This window comes from Cydia fagiglandana, chromosome 11 (genome assembly GCF_963556715.1).
Source record: "Cydia fagiglandana chromosome 11, ilCydFagi1.1, whole genome shotgun sequence".
Lineage (NCBI taxonomy): Eukaryota > Metazoa > Arthropoda > Insecta > Lepidoptera > Tortricidae > Cydia > Cydia fagiglandana.
Window position 1 is genome coordinate 385283 of NC_085942.1, and position 18585 is coordinate 403867.

Below are 18585 nucleotides of genomic sequence, written 5' to 3' on the forward strand. Positions count from 1 at the left end.
AATAAAAACGATCATCGTTTTAAAAACTTATTATTTAAATGTACAGCGAATAAAATAATTTAATAATAAAAAATTTTCGGTTACTGATGAAGTTAAAGTGACGTCACAAAGTTTGTGTCTCCCCCCTCCCCCATGTCACAATATGTCACATTTTCTTGACCCCCTCCCTCCCCCTAAACGTGTGATGTAATTAATGGATGACCCCTTATGACGCTTTTAAAAGAGGTTATTGCAGGAGTCAGGGCGCGCGCGTTTTCCTTGTTCCGTTCCAGCATCCATAACATTGTCAAAACATTTGAAAATCGCGTCACAAGCTTAGACATAAAACGCCAGTAATGTAGGTAGAGACCTAAGCCTTCCTACGTGTACACGTTCAACGCAGCTGGCTATAGTCGCACCAATAAAAGTCTGCAGCGGATTTGATAGCCCACGCAGCGTAAGTGTTATTTATACGTCATAATTTCATAGAAGTTTGACGTTTAAAATGACACTTGCACTGCGTGGGCTATCAAAATCGCTGCAGACTTTTTACGGTCTGACAATAACTTTATTGTTACAGGGCTATAACCGCGAAAATCGAAGTTCGCAAATTGCGGGGATTTTTCTCTGTCACTCTAATTACGCCTTCATTAGAGTAAAAGAGAAAGATCACCGCAATTTGCGAATTTCGGTTTTCGCGGTAGCCGCTCAGATGTATTGCATAATTATTTTCCATCATTTTCACGGAAATTTAACGAACGTGTCTATTTCAGTCAGTCTCCGTGCAAAAAGTACTAACATTGACTGAACTAGCGTGACAAATACGAACGTTTCCGAGAAAATACGATGGAAAACAATTATGCACTACATCTCTAGCTGTACGACGCGTGCAATAGAATATTTAAGAGCAGGTTCAGCACATTTTTTAGGGCACAGGGATTTTAGAGTCGCCGTCATCAAAAACGATGAGGAGGTCTACATATCTACGGTACCGGTACGGTATACGATATTCCGTAAAATTGAAAAAATGTCGCCTAAAAATGTCCGAAAAAGGATAAACGTACGAGTATCAAACTGAATAGTGAAAGCCGATTTGTCCTTTCTCACGCGTCAACAAATGGACGCACTTTTCGCTGAGCAATAATTTTATGGATCGGAGAACAAGGTAGCGTGAATCGCGGAAAATCGTTTCCCGAGGGGAACCCAAAGGAGTGCTATCGCGTTAGAGGAGCATCGGCAAATGTATAGCAGTGGCGGTGCGTCCATAAAAGCCGATTCCCACCGGTTTGCCTGTTTTTGGACGTTTGAGCAAGTTGTAAAGGAAATATTATGTAAGCCAAAATTAGCCCCGGCTTGCCTATGGATATGTTTGACGCGCCGCCACTGATGTATAGTCAGACCGTAAAAAGTCTGCAGCGATGTTGATAGTCCACGTAGTGCAAGTGTCATTTTAAACGTCTAACTTCTATGAAATTACGACGTATAAATAACACTTACACTGCGTGGGCTATGAAATCCGCTGTATACTTTTATTGGTGCGACTTTAGAAAGGATGAATCACCTTAGAACGGTCCGGGCCGGGAGTTCCCACACTTCGTATTGAATGACGAGTGATCGGTGACCACGGTGATGCTTCACTGCATATTATAATAACAAAGTCCCCCTCCGCGTCTGTCTGTCTGTATGTTCGCGATAAACGCAAAAACTACTGAACGGATTTTCATGCGGTTCTCATTTGTCAATAGAATGATTCTCGAGGAAGGTTTAGGTTTTATTTACAGTTTTATTTAACCCGTGCGAAGCCGGGGCGGGTGGCTAGTTTTCATATTATTCACGAAATTATGACGTATAAATAACACTTGCACTGCGTGGGCTATCAAAATCGCTGCTGACTTTTCTTGGTGTAACTCTAAGTAGGTACCTTCCTAGTAGAATTTTTAGTAAAGAGTTTCAAATAACTTTACGTGTACCTATACACATTTATATCTTCACAATATAACATACTAGAGATACTCGTCACTCATAATTACACAACCATCTCTAGCTCTAACTGTATTAACTGTGTGTTTGTTCTATAATTTCATTGGTTAAGCAATAATCATTTACATGACTGGCTACGTTCCGTGTTACAAAGTAACTTTTCCTCGCTGCAGAATGAGTTTTTTTATCTCAGTAAATGTATACCTTGTCATTCATAAAATGTTCCATTTGTCTGTTACTTAAATACATTTTAGACCCATTCACGCCACTCTATATCCACAGCGCTACGAAAGAGTTAAAACGCAAATACTCAGTAATATATTTAGGTAAAGTCAGCAGCAGAAGTTGCTAAGCGGGCGAGGTGTTCAAAATGATCTCGACGCGACTTTATTGTTAAGAGAATAAGAGCGTGTCAAGGTAATTGTGAACACCTCGCCCGCTTAGCAACTTCTGCTGCTGACTGTACAACAGCCATAGAGGCAATCCAAAGAGTTATAGTAAGTACAGCAATCTCAATCACCCACAGACACGAGCAAAAAGGTCACAAAGAGCTTTGTGTGCGTGTCAGTGATGAATGGACCTCATGCTCAACTCTAAAACGACCTATGTACTTTAAACCAGCAATACACTTACGACTTTATGGATCTGAACAGCATTGACGCAAGCGCGACAGTGGTTAAGCTACATTCTTAAATGCAATGTATAAAATTAGATTTAAATGGAATTGCTTGTATTCATTCTTTATATAGAGAAATCGCTGTGTGCGAGCGTAAGGCGCTGATAATACCTTACATTGAATTAGTTTTATATTGATATTGTACTTTCGTTGGGGTTCTGGCCGCGTAGCCAAGATGCCAATCGCTTACGCTCCGTAGCGATTGAAACACAACTGTCACTGTCGCGCTGATATGGAAGAGTGATAGAGAGACATAATGCTTTTCGTTGTCGAAGCGATAGCGATTGTAACCTTGTGCTAGGCCGGCTGACTTGCCAGAACATTGAGAGTGGAGTCGTTACTCAAACTTTAGGGTGTATAATGACGGGTATAATGATAGGTAGACGGACTATAAAAGCATAATGGTTATAACAAAACCGAACAATGTTTTGATTCTTATAAACGAAACTATTCTAAATAGGTATATACCTATAACCTATATAATCCAATACCTACTTATCTCTAGCTATCTCTAGGTATCTGCTTTGTACCTATAATCTATACTAGCTGTTGCCCGCGACTTCGTCCGCGTGGCAGTCTTATCTTCAATATTTTACATCTTTAACTAGTACCTATAATTTTCATATCCAGGAAGCAATGTTGAAATTACTTTTCTTTTTTAGCAAGTTGTATGAAGTTTTAAGTCAAGTGGATTTTGATGTTGGTTGCTGAAATTACTTTTCTTGTATTCTAATAATAGGTACCTATGCCCTTATACAAAAATTCAAGTTCCGCACTCACAAAATATCTGTTCTTCATACAAACTTTCAACCCGTTTCTCACCACCTTGGGGGATGAATTTTCAAAAATGTTTAAATTCGTTTTCATGTTTTTTAATTTAAAACCTTTTTTTTGCAAAAAGAAGTTCCTAGCTTAAAATTAAATTTACACCCCAAGACGAACTTTCATCCCCTTTTTCACCCCCTTAGGGCTTGTATTTCCAAAAACGTTGCATTTACTTTTTTTTCTAATCGCCTTCGGCTATTATGTCTTTCTAAGAAGTTTCAAAGCATTTGTAATGGATTCAAACTTTGAACCCCATTTTAACCCTGTTAGGGAATGAATTTTACAAAACACTGAAATTATTTTTATTGTCTTCTAATAATATCCCCAAATACAAAGATTCAAGTCCCGCGCTCGAAAAAATGTTTGATATCCATACAAACTTTCAACCCCTTTTTCACCCCTTAGGGGATGAATTTTCAAAAACGCTGAAATGAGTTTGCTTGTATTTTAATTTAATTCGTTTTTACACAGTTTCAAGTTTCTAGCTTAAAATAAAATTTGCCCCTGAATACGAACTTTCATCCCCTTTTTAACCTTACCTAACCCTTAAAGATTAAAATTCCAAAAACGTTGCAATTACTTTTTTGTAATTGGCTATTATGCATTCTAATAAGTTTCAAAACCATTTGTAATTGATCCAAATTTCAACCCCTTTTTAACCCTGTTAGGGGATGAATTTTTCAAAACGCTGAAATTACTTTCCCTGTTTTCTAATAATATCCCTAAATACAAAGATTCAAGCCCCACACTCGAAAAAATGTTTAATATCCATACAAACTTTCAACCCCTTTTTAACCACCTTAGGGGATGAATTTTCGAAAACGCTGAAATTAGTATTCTTGGACTTTAATAATATATCTTTTTACGAAGTTTCAAATTTCTAGCTTAAAAGAAAACTTTAACCCCATATAAAAACTTTCATCCCCTTTTTAACCCTGTTAGGGGATGAATTTTACAAAACGTTGAAATTACTTTTATTGCCTTCTAATAATATCCCCAAATACAAAGATTCAAGTCCCGCGCTCGAAAAAACCCTTAGGGGTTGAATTTCCAAAAATGTTGGAATAACTTTTTTTTTGTAATTGGCTATTATGCCTTTCTAAGAAGTTTCAAAGCATTTGTAATGGATTCATATTTTCAACCCCTTTTTAACACTGTTAAGGGATGAATTTTACAAAACGCAGAAATTACTTTTCCTGTCTTTTAATAATATCCCTAAATACAAAGATTCAAGTCCACCACTCGAAAAAATGTTTGATATCCATACAAACTTTCAACCCCTTTTTTACCACCTTAGGGGATGAATTTTCAAAAACGCTGAAATTAGTTTTCTTGTATTTTAATAATACATCTTTTTACGAAGTTTCAAATTCCTAGCTTAAAAGAAAACTTTAACCCCATACAAACTTTCATCCCCTTTTTAACCCCCTTAGGGGTTGAATTTCTCAAAATCGCTTCTTATCTCTTGTACACTTTATAAATGCAATCTGGTGTGCAAATTTCAACTTTCTGGCTTTTGTAGTTTCGGCTCTGCGTTGATGAATCAGTCAGTCAGTCAGTCAGTCAGTCAGGACACTTTCATTTATATATATATACTAGCTGTTGCCCGCGACTTCGTCCGCGTGGAATCTTATCTTCAACATTTTACATCTTTAGTAGGTACCTATAATTTACATATCCAAGCAATGTTGAAATTAAGTACTTTTCTTTTTTAGCAAGTTGTATGAAGTTTTAAGTCAAGTGGATTTTGATGTTTGTTGCTGAAATTACTTTTCTTGTATTCTCATAATAGGTACCTATGCCCTTACACAAAGATTCAAGTTCCGTATTCCGCACTCACAAAATATCTGATCTCCATACAAACTTTCAACCCCTTTCTCACCACCTTGGGGGATGATTTTCAAAAATGCTTGAATTAGTTTTCATGTTTATTAATTTATTACCTTTTTTTTCTAAAAAGTTAAAGTTCCTAGCTTAAAATTAAATTTACACCCCAAGACGAATTTTCATCCCCTATTGCAACGTTTTTGGAAATTCAATCCCTAAGGGGGCTATTAGGGATTGAATTTCCAAAAACGTTGCAATTACTTTTTTTTGTAATCGGCTATTATGTCTTTCTAAGAAGTTTCAAAGCATTTGTAATGGATTCAAACTTTGAACCCCATTTTAACCCTGTTAGGGGATGAATTTCATAAATCGCTGAAATCACTTTTATTGTCTTCTAATAATATCCCCAAATACAAAGATTCAAATCCCGCGCTCCAAAAAAATGCATGATATCTATACAAACTTTCAACCCCGTTTTCACCACCATAGGGATGAATTTTCAAAAACGCTGAAATTAGTTTTCTTGTATTTTAATATAATACCTTTTTACAAAGTTTCAAGTTCCTAGCTTCAAATAAAATTTGCACCTGAAGACGAACTTTCATCCCCTTTTTAACCCCCTTAGGGGTTGAATTTCCAAGAACGTTACAATTACTTTTTTTTTGTAATCGGCTATTATGCCTTTCTAAGAATTTTCAAAGCATTTGTAATGGATTTAAACTTTGAAACCCATTTTAACCCTGTTAGGGGATGAATTTCACAAAACGCTGAAATTACTTTTATTGTCTTCTAATAGTATCCCCAAATACAAAGATTCAAGTCCCGCGCTCGAAAAAATGTTTGATATCCATACAAACTTTCAACCCCTTTTTCACCACCTTAGGGGATGAATTTTCAAAAACGCTGAAATGAGTTTTCTTGTATTTTAATTTAAAACGTTTTTACAAAGTATCAAGTTCCTTGCTTAAAATAAAATTTGCACCCGCAGACGAACTTCCATCCCCTTTTTAACCCCCTTAGGGGTTGAAATTCCAAAAACATTGCAATCACTTTTTTTGCAATCGGCTATTATGCCTTTCTAAGATGTTTCAAAACCATTTGTAATGGATTCAAACTTTCAATCCCTTTTTAACCCTGTTAGGGGATGAATTTTACAAAACGCTGAAATTACTTTTCCTGTCTTCTAATAATATCCCTAAATACAAAGATTCAAGTCCCACACTCGAAAAAATGTTTGATATCCATACAAACTTTCAACCCCTTTTTCACCTCCTTAGGGGTTGAATTTTCAAAAACGCTGAAATAATTTTTCTTGTATTTTATTAATACATCTTTTAACGAAGTTTCAAATTCGTAGCTCAAAAGAAAACTTTAACCCCATACAAACTTTCATCCCCTTTTTAACCCTGTTAGGGGATGAATTTTACAAAACGCTGAAATTACTTTTATTGTCTTCTAATAATATCCCCAAATACAAAGATTCAAGTCTCGCGCTCGAAAAATTTTTTGATATCCATTCAAACTTTTAACCCCTTTTTCACCACCTTGGGGGATGAATTTTCTAAAACGCTGAAATTAGTTTTCTTGTATTTGAATTTGATACTTATTTACAAAGTTTCAAGTTCCTAGCTTATAATAAAATTTGCACCCGAAGACGAACTTTCATCCCCTTTTTAACCCCCTTAGGGGTTGAATTTCCAAAAACGTTGCAATCACTTTTTTTATAATCGGCTATTATGCCTTTCTACGAAGTTTCAAAGCATTTGTAATGGATTAAAATTTTCAACCCCTTTTTAACCCTGTTAGGGGATGAATTTTACAAAACGCTGAAATTACTTTTCCTGTCTTCTAATAATATCCCTAAATACAAAGATTCAAGTCCACCACTTGAAATTTTTTTTGATATTCATACAAACTTTCAACCCCTTTTTCACCACCTTAGGGGATGAATTTTCAAAAACGCTGAAATTAGTTTTCTTGTATTTTAATAATATATCTTTTTACGAAATTTCAAAACCTAGCTTAAAAAAAACTTTAACCCCATACAAACTTGCATCCCCTTTTTTACCCCCTTAGGGGTTGAATTTCTCAAAATCGCTTCTTATCTCTTGTACACTTTATAAATGCAATCTGGTGTGCAAATTTCAACTTTCTGGCTTTTGTAGTTTCGGCTCTGCGTTGATGAATCAGTCAGTCAGTCAGTCAGTCAGTCAGTCAGGACACTTGCATTTATATACAGGGTGATTCATGAGACGTGAGCAGGACTAATCCTGCACACTCGGTAACTGATAATTGATCGATCACCGTCGTATTTCGATGAAACAATCACACTTTTTCCTATTTTTTTAACTTTTTGGCGAGGGAAAATTTAATTCTTTACAATCATGGTCACCCTACAAGACCATTTAATAAACATAAAACCTCATTAAACGTAATGACAGCATCTTGATTACGAATTAAATAAACTGTCAAACTTGAGTGAGATACGACTTTTCAAAAGTAACCAGACCGTGATGACAGTGATGACATTCAATTTGACACAGAATATCGGTAGTTTAGTATTTAGTATTCTAATTTTAGTGTGACCATGCATGTCGTAAATAAATTAATAACTTTTTTTTTTCAACACGACTAGAAAATTAACGTTAACCTCACCAATACTGATACGAAACAGTTGCTTATAACTTACGAAATGCGCAGTGTTAGTCCTGCTCACGTCTCCTGAATCACCCTGTATATAGATAGATAGATTGTGTTTAAAAGGTCTATATTGTTGTACAAACATTATGTGTACAATACATATAAAATCACCTGTCAAATAAAGGTAACTTTTATGTTCTCGTATATCTACCGTGTACAGTTTATTGTGAAATTTGTGAATATAAATATTCAGAAGCCCAGGAAATGTCATCATCCGAGTTGGGTCCGCCCGTGACAAGGCTCAATTATTTGTCACCGTGTTTTATTCTATCTTGTCGCAAATATGTAATTGTTTTCATAATTTTATTTTTACCCGAGATAGGAAGTGTTTTACCTGTCTGATGTATTAATTTTTGTCGTGTTTTCCACCATAGCTTCAAAACCAATTTTAAGGATCGACGAGTCAATCGTTTCGTGGCCAACAATATGTTGCTAAAGCAATAATATGGTTTGATATGGTAAAATAAAGCTGAACAGAATGATGAAGATTGCCGCAGAAACAGGTGATAAAGCCACGCATCCTTATGAATGGGTTTATTAGAATAGTCTATTAATAGTAGACGATTGTCAGAAGAAAAGTCGCCGATAAAAGTTTCTACCACAAAAGATTTTATGTCAAAAAACTTAATTAGGAACTGTTTTGCTAATAACCTATAGGCTGTAAGTAAAATGGAAGTTAGCTAGTACTTTCGCAAAGCCTCAAGCTTAGACCAAACGAGTGTAGGTAATTATAAAGCTCATTAGGCGTTACTGAGTGGCCCTGGATAATCGGCGTTGCAGAGCGAGATTATAACGAGGGGCCAGCGCGGGCCGACCCCACTACTTACACGGATTACCATTTAATTACGGCTTGTTATAAATGGCTCGTTAACTGCTTCTTGGGAGTATACTCCCAATCCCAAGACCCAATATACATTAATTAATAATTAAAATTAGTCATATTCTGAGCGATGGAAACCTTTGGGTCCATATAGATCTTTTTGATATCCAACGGTCAGGTTGAAAATAAAAACAACTTAATATTGTTCACAAATTTTCATCTTGTATGTACCAAAAATTGTGTAATTAAGAGCCCTGAAACAGGAAAAATAAATATAAGTTAGAATCTACACGTTGGTAAGTTTGTGTGCGCAAACTTGACTCCTAGCTCTCCAGAGTTGCAGCAAGTCTGGAAACAGGGCCTGTCTAAATGTTTGTACAAGTCCTTTGGAACAACTTACTCTGTATACTAACACACTTAAGTGAACAATACATTATACGAGTACATTGTAGATCTTTTATAAGATAACGTAACATATAAAAGAACAAACTTATAAAAGAAATATATATAGTCATTTCTACTTAATTAAATTAGACCTGCTATATCTATACTGTATATATCTGTCAAACAACTTTGTCAGTAGAAAAAGGCGCGAAATTAAAATTTTCAATGGGACGGTAACCCATTCGTGCCTACATTTTTCAATTTGGGGCTTTTTTCTATTGACGGCAATGGCTTGACCGACTACATAATATTTAATAGTACGTACATACATATTATAAAAAAAAACTAAATCACCAAACAGTTCGAAATGCCGTTAAAATTCCAGCTCTTCCAGGGTTAGCAAACTAACTCGGAGTTAACCGTTTATACAGTTAGTTCGCCAACGCTGGAACACGCAAGTCTCCCTTATCCGCACTGGATGCACAATAGACAAAACTATTGTTTGATGTATTTGTTGTAGCAAGCAGAGCACATTTATCTGATCAGAGCCAAATAAGCAAAATGTACGGCAAAGATTTAAGAATCACTTCACACAGTCAAAGATCACTTCTAGGTAGTGTTATGAATATTTACTCGTAGCAAACACTTGATATTAATTATTGAAAAAAAACGTTTCTCTCTTGTTTCAGGTCAGCAGTCCGACGCAGTACTTCTGGTACAGAACCACCCTCCAAATCTCCGAGGACATCAACCACCCCCAGACCTTCAACTACAAGATAGCCCTCGCCCTAGTAATAGCCTGGATCCTCGTCTACATGTGCATGATCAAGGGCATCGCCTCCTCCGGGAAGGTCGTCTACGTCACCGCCACATTCCCTTACATAGTCCTAGTTATATTCTTCTTCAGAGGCATCACGCTCAAAGGCATGAGTGATGGACTTATACATCTATTCACTCCGAAATGGCACACGATTCTAGACCCAGTCGTCTGGCTGGAAGCAGGCACGCAAATCTTCTTTTCGCTTGGACTAGCGTTCGGAGGTCTAATAGCTTTCTCATCTTACAATCCTGTGGATAACAACTGCTATAGGGATGCTATAATGGTATCTATGACTAACTGCTTAACGTCGATGTTCGCTGGGATCGTGGTGTTTTCTATAATCGGGTTTAAAGCCACGATGGTGTACGAGAAGTGCCTGGACGTGAGGAACGAGACGCTGCTGGAGTTGTTCGGGTCGGGGTACAGATCCATGAAGTTCCCGGAGGCGGGACAGATGGTGACGGTAGACTTGAATGGGAATTTGACGAAGCTGGTGATGCCACATCTGCCAGAGTGCGATCTGCAGAAGGAATTAGATAATGTGAGTTAACATATGAATTCCACTTTTTTAGTTAGTAACAAATGTATATGGGATCTATTGTACCGCATCAAGAATAATCGAAACCTACTGTAATTGCAGGTAAGTGATATTGGTAAATAAATTTGAACTTGATCGATCGTGAATCGTGACTAGCAATGCACCGAGGAGAAGTTTCTTAAGTTGCGAAACTTCTATGAAGAATATTCTCTGGAACTTAAATTTAATAAACAATCTAATCATGTCAAGACCGACGTAGACACATATATGCCCTGCCCGCTTTGAAAGGATGACGTGACTGTTATGTGGCGTGTAATATTATATATTACACAAAACGTTAAAGTTCTCATGGGAACATTCTCACAGAGAACTTTCTAAGTTTCTTTCATGTAATTTCTCTGAAATTTCCGAGAACATTTCTGCAATTTGTACATTGCTAATCGTGACTGATCGAATCGATCGGAGATAGTTTCGCATTTGCAATATTATTCATACATAATATGTGAGCCGACTAGTGAGGACAACACTGACTGGGTCAACATTAGCTTTAAACACCCATGGTTAGGGCTTGAATTAAATTTCATGCACATAGCGAGTAGATCTGATGGCAAATGTCGGTAGGTAGGTACTTCAAATAAAATGTCATCGACCAATATAACATACCTAAATATATCCCTGCATAGCTGCAAATATAGCTGTAAAAAAAATTAAAGTATGTGGCTATGAGGTCCATAATCCAGTATTTCTATATAAATACTTAATTTACTAACAATAACACTTTAACTAATCATACAAGAAAAAAAAAGATAACAATTAGGTACCTAACTTACTAAATTAACCACGAACGAGCATTGTGCGTGTTAGTAAATGAAAATAGCTTATTGAAATGTGCAAAATCACAACACTTTCAGCAATGTTCACTGAACTTGCATTTTGGGTAAAGTGCACCTGCATGCACGCGGGCAAATCCGAGCAAATTAGGGAAGTATGCAGGCTCCCGTGTCGACGGCGCGCGCCCGGCCTCGGCTAATCGATATGGTGACCTCACGTTCTAATCCGACGGGGTCTCATTTATAACACGTTTCCTGTTCCCCCGAACAGATAGAGATACTTAAGTGTCTGCTTTATAATTCATATACAGTTTTAAAAGAATCTAGCTAGGCGAGTTTGACGCGAGTTAAACTGTTTAACCACTTTAACGCGGACGAATCTGAAGCCAGCTTCCATTTTATAGCAATAGAAGGATAATAATTTCAGTGTTCATATGATAACCATATATATGTAAACATTTCCTCTATTATAGGTACTAACCAATGTATTCTCTTTCCAGACGGCCTCCGGCACCGGGCTGGCCTTCATAATCTTCACGGAGGCCATCAACCAATTCCCCGGAGCCCAGTTCTGGTCCGTGCTCTTCTTCCTGATGCTCTTCACCCTCGGCATCGACTCCCAGTTCGGCACGCTAGAAGGCGTCGTCACCTCCATCGTCGACATGAAACTTTTCCCCAACTTGAGGAAGGAGTATCTGACGGGAGGGATCTGTCTGACATGCTGTTTGTTATCAATGGCGTTCGCGCATGGCTCTGGGAGCTATATATTCCTGCTGTTCGATATGTATAGCGGGAATTTTCCGCTGCTGATTATTGCGTTTTTTGAGTGCATCGGGATTGCGTACGTGTATGGAGTTAAAAGGTGAGTTATAGCATTATAGTTAATATAGGTATAAAGGATGACTCACCTAGACCGGGCCGTGGCCGGGCCTAGCGTGAGTCATCCTTGAGCTCAGTGGTGGGCAAAGTACGGCCGGTGCGATGAAATAATTAGTATATGACATTGGCCCACGATTATTGCAAATCAAAATAAATTTTGGCTACAATTATGGCCCTCCACTTAAATTTCCTAAACTTTCTGGCCCCCCATGACGAAAATTTGCCCACCACTGTTTGAGCTGATAATGACTTTTTGATTTTAGCAAACTCAACTAGTCTCGTATATACAGGGCTATAACCGCGGGGATTTTTCTCTGTCACTCTAATTACGCCTTCATTGGAGTAAAAGAGAAAGATCCCGGCAATTTGCAAATTTCGGTTTTCGCGGTAGCCGTTCAGGTGTCGCTTTCAGTACTACTATTCTGATGACCATCAATGCATGAAGCCAAAGTGATTTCTTCGAAAACGTTAATTTGCGCTGAACATGGGTGGCATGTCAGCTCATAAGGTCCTCTATCATTGGCCTTTGTTTGATCCGTACTGAATGCGACACCATCTAATCTAAGTAATTTGAGATACATTTGTGTCTCTAAATATGATCAGGAATACGCTGTTAAAATTATTCGGTTTACTCATGTTACACCGTGTATTAATCATGGCGCCATTATTAACTTAAAAGCATGTCATGTTACGCAAGTAAAAAGTTTTCTTGAATTTGGAATTGTAATGGTTGTTGTTTGCTTTCAAGATACTTACCTACGCCTCGGTTGAAAACCTTTTAGAATACCTTTTAGGTGTGCTAAATTCACAAAAAAGCTATTTCAGGCTTCGCTAATATTTTCCAGGAATTTTAAAGGCTCTTAAGTCTAGTCTTAGTCCCTGTACATTCGATCAAAGTAGTTATCATAAATCATAACTTATATTTTATAATATTCGATCACGTTCAACAGTCACTTGAAAAAATATCTTGCACAACAAAGCGTACAAAAATTATGAATTATGACACTCTTTTGGCTCTATAAATAAATCACGCGCTGCCTCACTGCCTGCAAAGTTTGTAACGTAAACCTAATCAAATCTTGTTCCATTTTCGCCCCGTAACTTGCCCAAACTTCGTAATACCCTCGAGTCTGAGGGATCTTAGGGATCTGGGGCAGTCAATATGGTAATACTACACCAATATTTGAAGGGTCTGGAAACTGTCAAGTTGTTTTCAACGTGCGTCTTGGAATTAAGGTGACACGAGATTGTGTAACTTATTGACGCTCAAGAGAGTTCAATTGAATACAATATTATCTCTTTTCGTGTACAGTCAGTATCAAAAGTATCGGATCAGACTACGCTTAAAAAGTAGGTACACATCTAATATAGCCTAACAAACAGATATAAGTATATATGTCTGTATATGTATAGGCCTATTGTGGGGCCACAGGATATATACCTATTGATATTTGTTAACAAGGTTCTTTTCAAATAAATATTATTCTATTCTTTTTGGAAAGGTTATTCAAGATTTTAGTTAATTCGCAACGGACCCGTTAAAATTATGATTTAATAAAATTAGGCATAACATTATCATTATCATTGTAGAATTTGGCTTTAACATTAACCATTAACCGATACCTGCCATCAAAATATCTCAATCTTAGTATGCGGTTCGATAAAGTATAGGCGATATAACTCATATTCGACGTTATTGGAGCTCAAGACTCAAGGTAAAGTTTCCCGTCACGTCCGCTGAGTTTTCAAAGCAGCGGCGCACTTTCATTTGACAACACCAAAAGTTTTCTTTAGAATTATTTATTTATATCGTGAACAAGGTAGGTATAGGTATCTATCGGCATGACACAACTAAGCTAAAATTATATATTTCCTACAATGAAGTATTTGAACAAATTAAATTATTTTCCAGGAAATATTTTAATTTGTTTTTTTTTGACCCGGTGGCCGAGTGGTTCAGGCACCTGCCGCGATAGCAGAGGACGCTGGTTCGATTCCAGCCTGGAGCACTGGAGGCCTTGGTCATTTTTTCTTAGTATATGACATTTATTTCAGTTTATATATTTCCTAAAAATTTTGCTTTCTTGGGTCTAATAGTAGAAGAGCCGGCCGCATATTTTCTAACCGACTTGATACCACGATAAACTGCACAATGGTTTCCCATAAAAGTGATGCTCAGTCCGAATTCGATAGTCTGCCACGGCGGAACTTGCCGAAAGTACGAAAAAGAAGGCCACTTCCGGTGCGAAAAAAGGGTGCTGATTTAACCCATTTGATACCGAAATAATAGTTATGGCAGCAGTTAGAAATTTACATGTAGACACAGAAAAGCGAAATCTGCCAGTATTTTTTTTGCCGGAAGTGCTTGGCAGACGCTCTCAAAGGTGGCCACCGGGACCCCTAATTTAACCCATCTGATACGGGAACACCCAAATATTCCGAAATACGTTTTTCCGACTTTCATAACCTCGATTTTCATAATCCCGATTTTTTACATGACCGAAATATCGAAATTACGACTTTGAAAACCACGAAAGAACAAAATCACGACTGTGCTATTTACGAAAACTTAAAATCCGATTTTTATATGGACGAAAGCTTAAAATTCCGATTTAGAAAAAATCCGAAAATATTTTTCCCGAATTTGTCTATTCCGAAAAATCATTGACCGATCGGAAATAAAGTAATTCGGTATTCTGAAAATTCGATCTTTTGTGAATTCGGAATAATGAAATTCGTGATTTTCAAAATAAGATTTAAACGCACTTTTTTAAGTCTCACTAACCAAAATCCGAATCGGAGCACCCCACTATCCACGTCGTCTTGTCTGTCCTACCCCTAGAGTGTATGTAAAAAGCCAGAGGCGCGGAGGGGAAGCACGCCCGCTGTAGCAAAGCGCAGAGCAGCCGAAGCGGCTGAGGCGAGCATTAGTGCCTGCGCTTTGCTACGCAAGGGCCAAGAGGCTGCTATGCCCGCAGCGCCGGAGCAGTTGCGGAGCAACTGTTGCCAGAAAAGTGGCTCAGGTTAGGTTAGAACTGCAACCCGACGAAATCAAATGGTTGCCAGAAAAGTGGGTTAGGTTAGGTTAGAACTGCGACCTCACGAAAACAAACTGTTGCCAGAAAAGTGGGTTAGGTTAAGTTAAGACTGCGTCCCCCAAGAAAACGAACTGTTGTCTGTAAAGTGGGTTAGGTTAGGTTAGAACTGCAACCCCCAAGAAAACGAACTGTTGCCAGAAAAGTGGGTTAGGTTAGGTTAGAACTGCGACCTTTACAGAAACCAACTGCTACTGGAAAATTGGGTTAGGTTAGGTTAGAACTGCGACCTTTACAGAAACCAACTGCTACTGGAAAAGTGGGTTAGGTTAGGTTAGAACTGCGACCTTTACAGAAACCAACTGCTACTAGAAAAATGGGTAAGTTTAGAACTGCGACCTTTACAGAAACCAACTGCTACCGGAAAAGTGGGTTAGGTTAGGTTAGAACTGCGACCTTCACAGAAACCAACTGCTACTAGAAAAATCGATTAGGTTAGGTTAGAACTGCGACCTTTACAGAAACCAAATGCTACTGGAAAAGTGGGTTAGGTTAGGTTAGAACTGCGACCTTTACAGGAACCAACCGTTGCTAGAAAAGTGGGTTCGGTTAGGTTAGAACTGTGACCTTCACAGAAACCAACTGCTACTAGAAAAGTGGGTTAGGTTAGGTTAGAACTGCGACCTTCACGGAAGCCAACTGCTACTAGAAAAATGGGTTAGGTTAGGTTAGAACTGCGACCTTTACAAAAACCAACTGTTGCTAGAAAAGTGGGTTAGGATAGGTTAGAACTGTGACCTTTACAGAAACCAGCTGCTACTAGAAAAATGGGTTGGGTTATGTTAGAACTGCGACCTTTACAGAAACTAACCGCTACTAGAAAAGCGGGTTAGGTTAGGTTAGAACTGTAACCCCCCCACAGAAAAGAAGTGTTTTTAGAAACAGAACTAACTACATACACAATTATGTAGAAACATACATAACACATTATTATGTTGAAAAATTGTGTTTGTGAGTAACTCTTATAATATTATGTAAAATAGGAAATTTTAAAAGGCATTTCTGCTTACTTTAACGACGTAGGTACCATTATTTATTATGAACAAATTCGGAATTTCGTTATTCGGAATTTAAAAAATCGGAATCACGTCAAATCGGAATTCAAAATTTCGGAATAATGACAATTCGGAATTCGTGATTTCAACAATCGTAAATGTTAAATTCGGTATTTTTCACTATCGGAATTGTAATATTCGGAATTATATGGTTCGGAATTTTAAAAAATCGGCGGTTTTGCTATTCGGAAATATAAAACTTCGTGATTTTCATCGTTCGGTAATTACGACATTCGGAATTATGATGGATCGAGCATTTAAAAATCGGAATAATAAAATTCGATATTCTAAAATTCGGCATAAAATATTTCGGAATTGTGTAGTGTACCCATCTGATACCACCATGAAACCAATTTCAGTCGGTGGGTATGAACCCTCATGTCAGGAATATAAAAGTCTGCCAAGGCTTTTCTTGCCGAAACACTTTGGCAGACGAGATTATGTGAGCATGGTCACCATCGGTTACCCTACACTAACCCATCTGATACCACCATGAAACCAATTCCAGCCGGTAGGTATCAACCCCCATTTTAGAAATATATAAGTCTGCCAAGGTTTTTCCTGCCGAAACACCTTGGCAGACGAGATTATAAGCAAGATGACCATCGGTTACCGTACACTAACCCATCTGATACCACCATGAAACCAATTCCAGTCGGTAGGTATGAACCCTCATTTCAAGAATATATAAGTCTGCCAGGGCTTTTCCTGCCGAAACACCTTGGCAGACGAGATTTTGTTAGCAATTAAGGTGTACATCAGTTACCCTACATCAACCCATCTGATACCACCATGAAACCAATTCCAGTTGGTAGTTATGAACCCCCATTTGAGGAATATATAAATCTGCCAAGGTTTTTCCTGCCGAAACACCTTGGCAGACGAGATTATAAGCAAGATGACCATCGGTTACCGTACACTAACCCATCTGATACCACCATGAAACCAATTCCAGTCGGTAGATGTGAACCCACATTTCAGGAATATATACGTCTGCCAAGGCCTTTCCTGCCGAAACACCTTGGCAGACGAGATTATGTTAGCAAGATGTACATCAGTTACCCTACATTAACCCATCTGATACCACCATGAAACCAATTCCAGTCGGTAGGTCTGAACCCGCATTTTAGAAATATATAAGTCAGCCAAGGCCTTGGCAGACTTGACTTGGCAGACTGGACATGTCAAACAAGGTATCAGATGGGTAAATGTAGGGTAACTGATGTACACCTTGCTAACATAATCTCGTCTGCCAAGGTGTTTCGGCAGGAAAAGCCTTGGCAGACTTATATATTCCTGAAATGAGGGTGCATACCTACCGACTGGAATTGGTTTCATGGTGGTATCAGATTGGTTAGTGTACGGTAACTGATGGTCATCTTGCTTATAATCTCGTTTGCCAAGGTGTTTCGGCAGGAAAAGCCCTGGCAGACTTATATATTCCTGAAATGAGGGTTCATACCTACCGACTGAAATTGGTTTCATCGTAGTATCAGATGGGTTAGTGTACGGTAACCGATGGTCATCTTGCTTATAATCTCGTCTGCTAAGGTGTTTCGGCAGGAAAAGCCTTGGCAGACTTATATATTTCTGAAATGGGGGTTGATACCTACCGACTGGAATTGGTTTCATGGTGGTATCAGATGGGTGGTTGTAGGGTAACTGATGTACACCTTGCTAACATAATCTCGTCTGCCAAGGTGTTTCGGCAGGAAAAAGCCTTGGCAGACTTATATATTCCTGAAATGAGGGTTCATACCTACCGACTGGAATTGGTTTCATCGTGGTATCAGATGGGTTAGTGGTCATCTTGCTTATAATCTCGTCTGTCAAGGTGTTTCGGCAGGAAAAACCTTGGCAGACTTATATATTCCTAAAATGGGGGTTCATACCTACCGGCTGGAATTGGTTTCATGGTGGTATCAGATGGGTTAGTGTAGGGTAACCGATGGTGACCATGCTCAAATAATCTCGTCTGCCAAGGTGTTTCGGCAGGAAAAGCCTTGGCAGACTTATATATTCCTGACATGAGGGTTCATACCTAACGACTGGAATTGGTTTCATGGTGGTATCAGATGGGTTAAATTAGGGGCCCCGGTGGCCACCTTTGAGAGCGTCTGCCAAGCACCTCCGGCAAAAAAAATACTGGCAGACTTCGCTTTTCTGTGTCTACATGT

General features: G+C 38.2%; 1 protein-coding gene across 1 annotated transcript in view; it reads left to right on the forward strand.

Moving 5' to 3' along the window:
- The window catches only part of LOC134668708 (sodium-dependent neutral amino acid transporter B(0)AT3), a 68968-nt gene that overhangs the window by 36182 nt on the left and 14201 nt on the right, over positions 1 to 18585 (forward strand). Inside the window, exons 2-3 of the mRNA XM_063526149.1 lie at positions 9881 to 10552; positions 11880 to 12241. Coding sequence (XP_063382219.1) covers positions 9881 to 10552; positions 11880 to 12241 — 1034 coding nt within the window. The remainder of the gene's footprint in view (positions 1 to 9880; positions 10553 to 11879; positions 12242 to 18585) is intronic.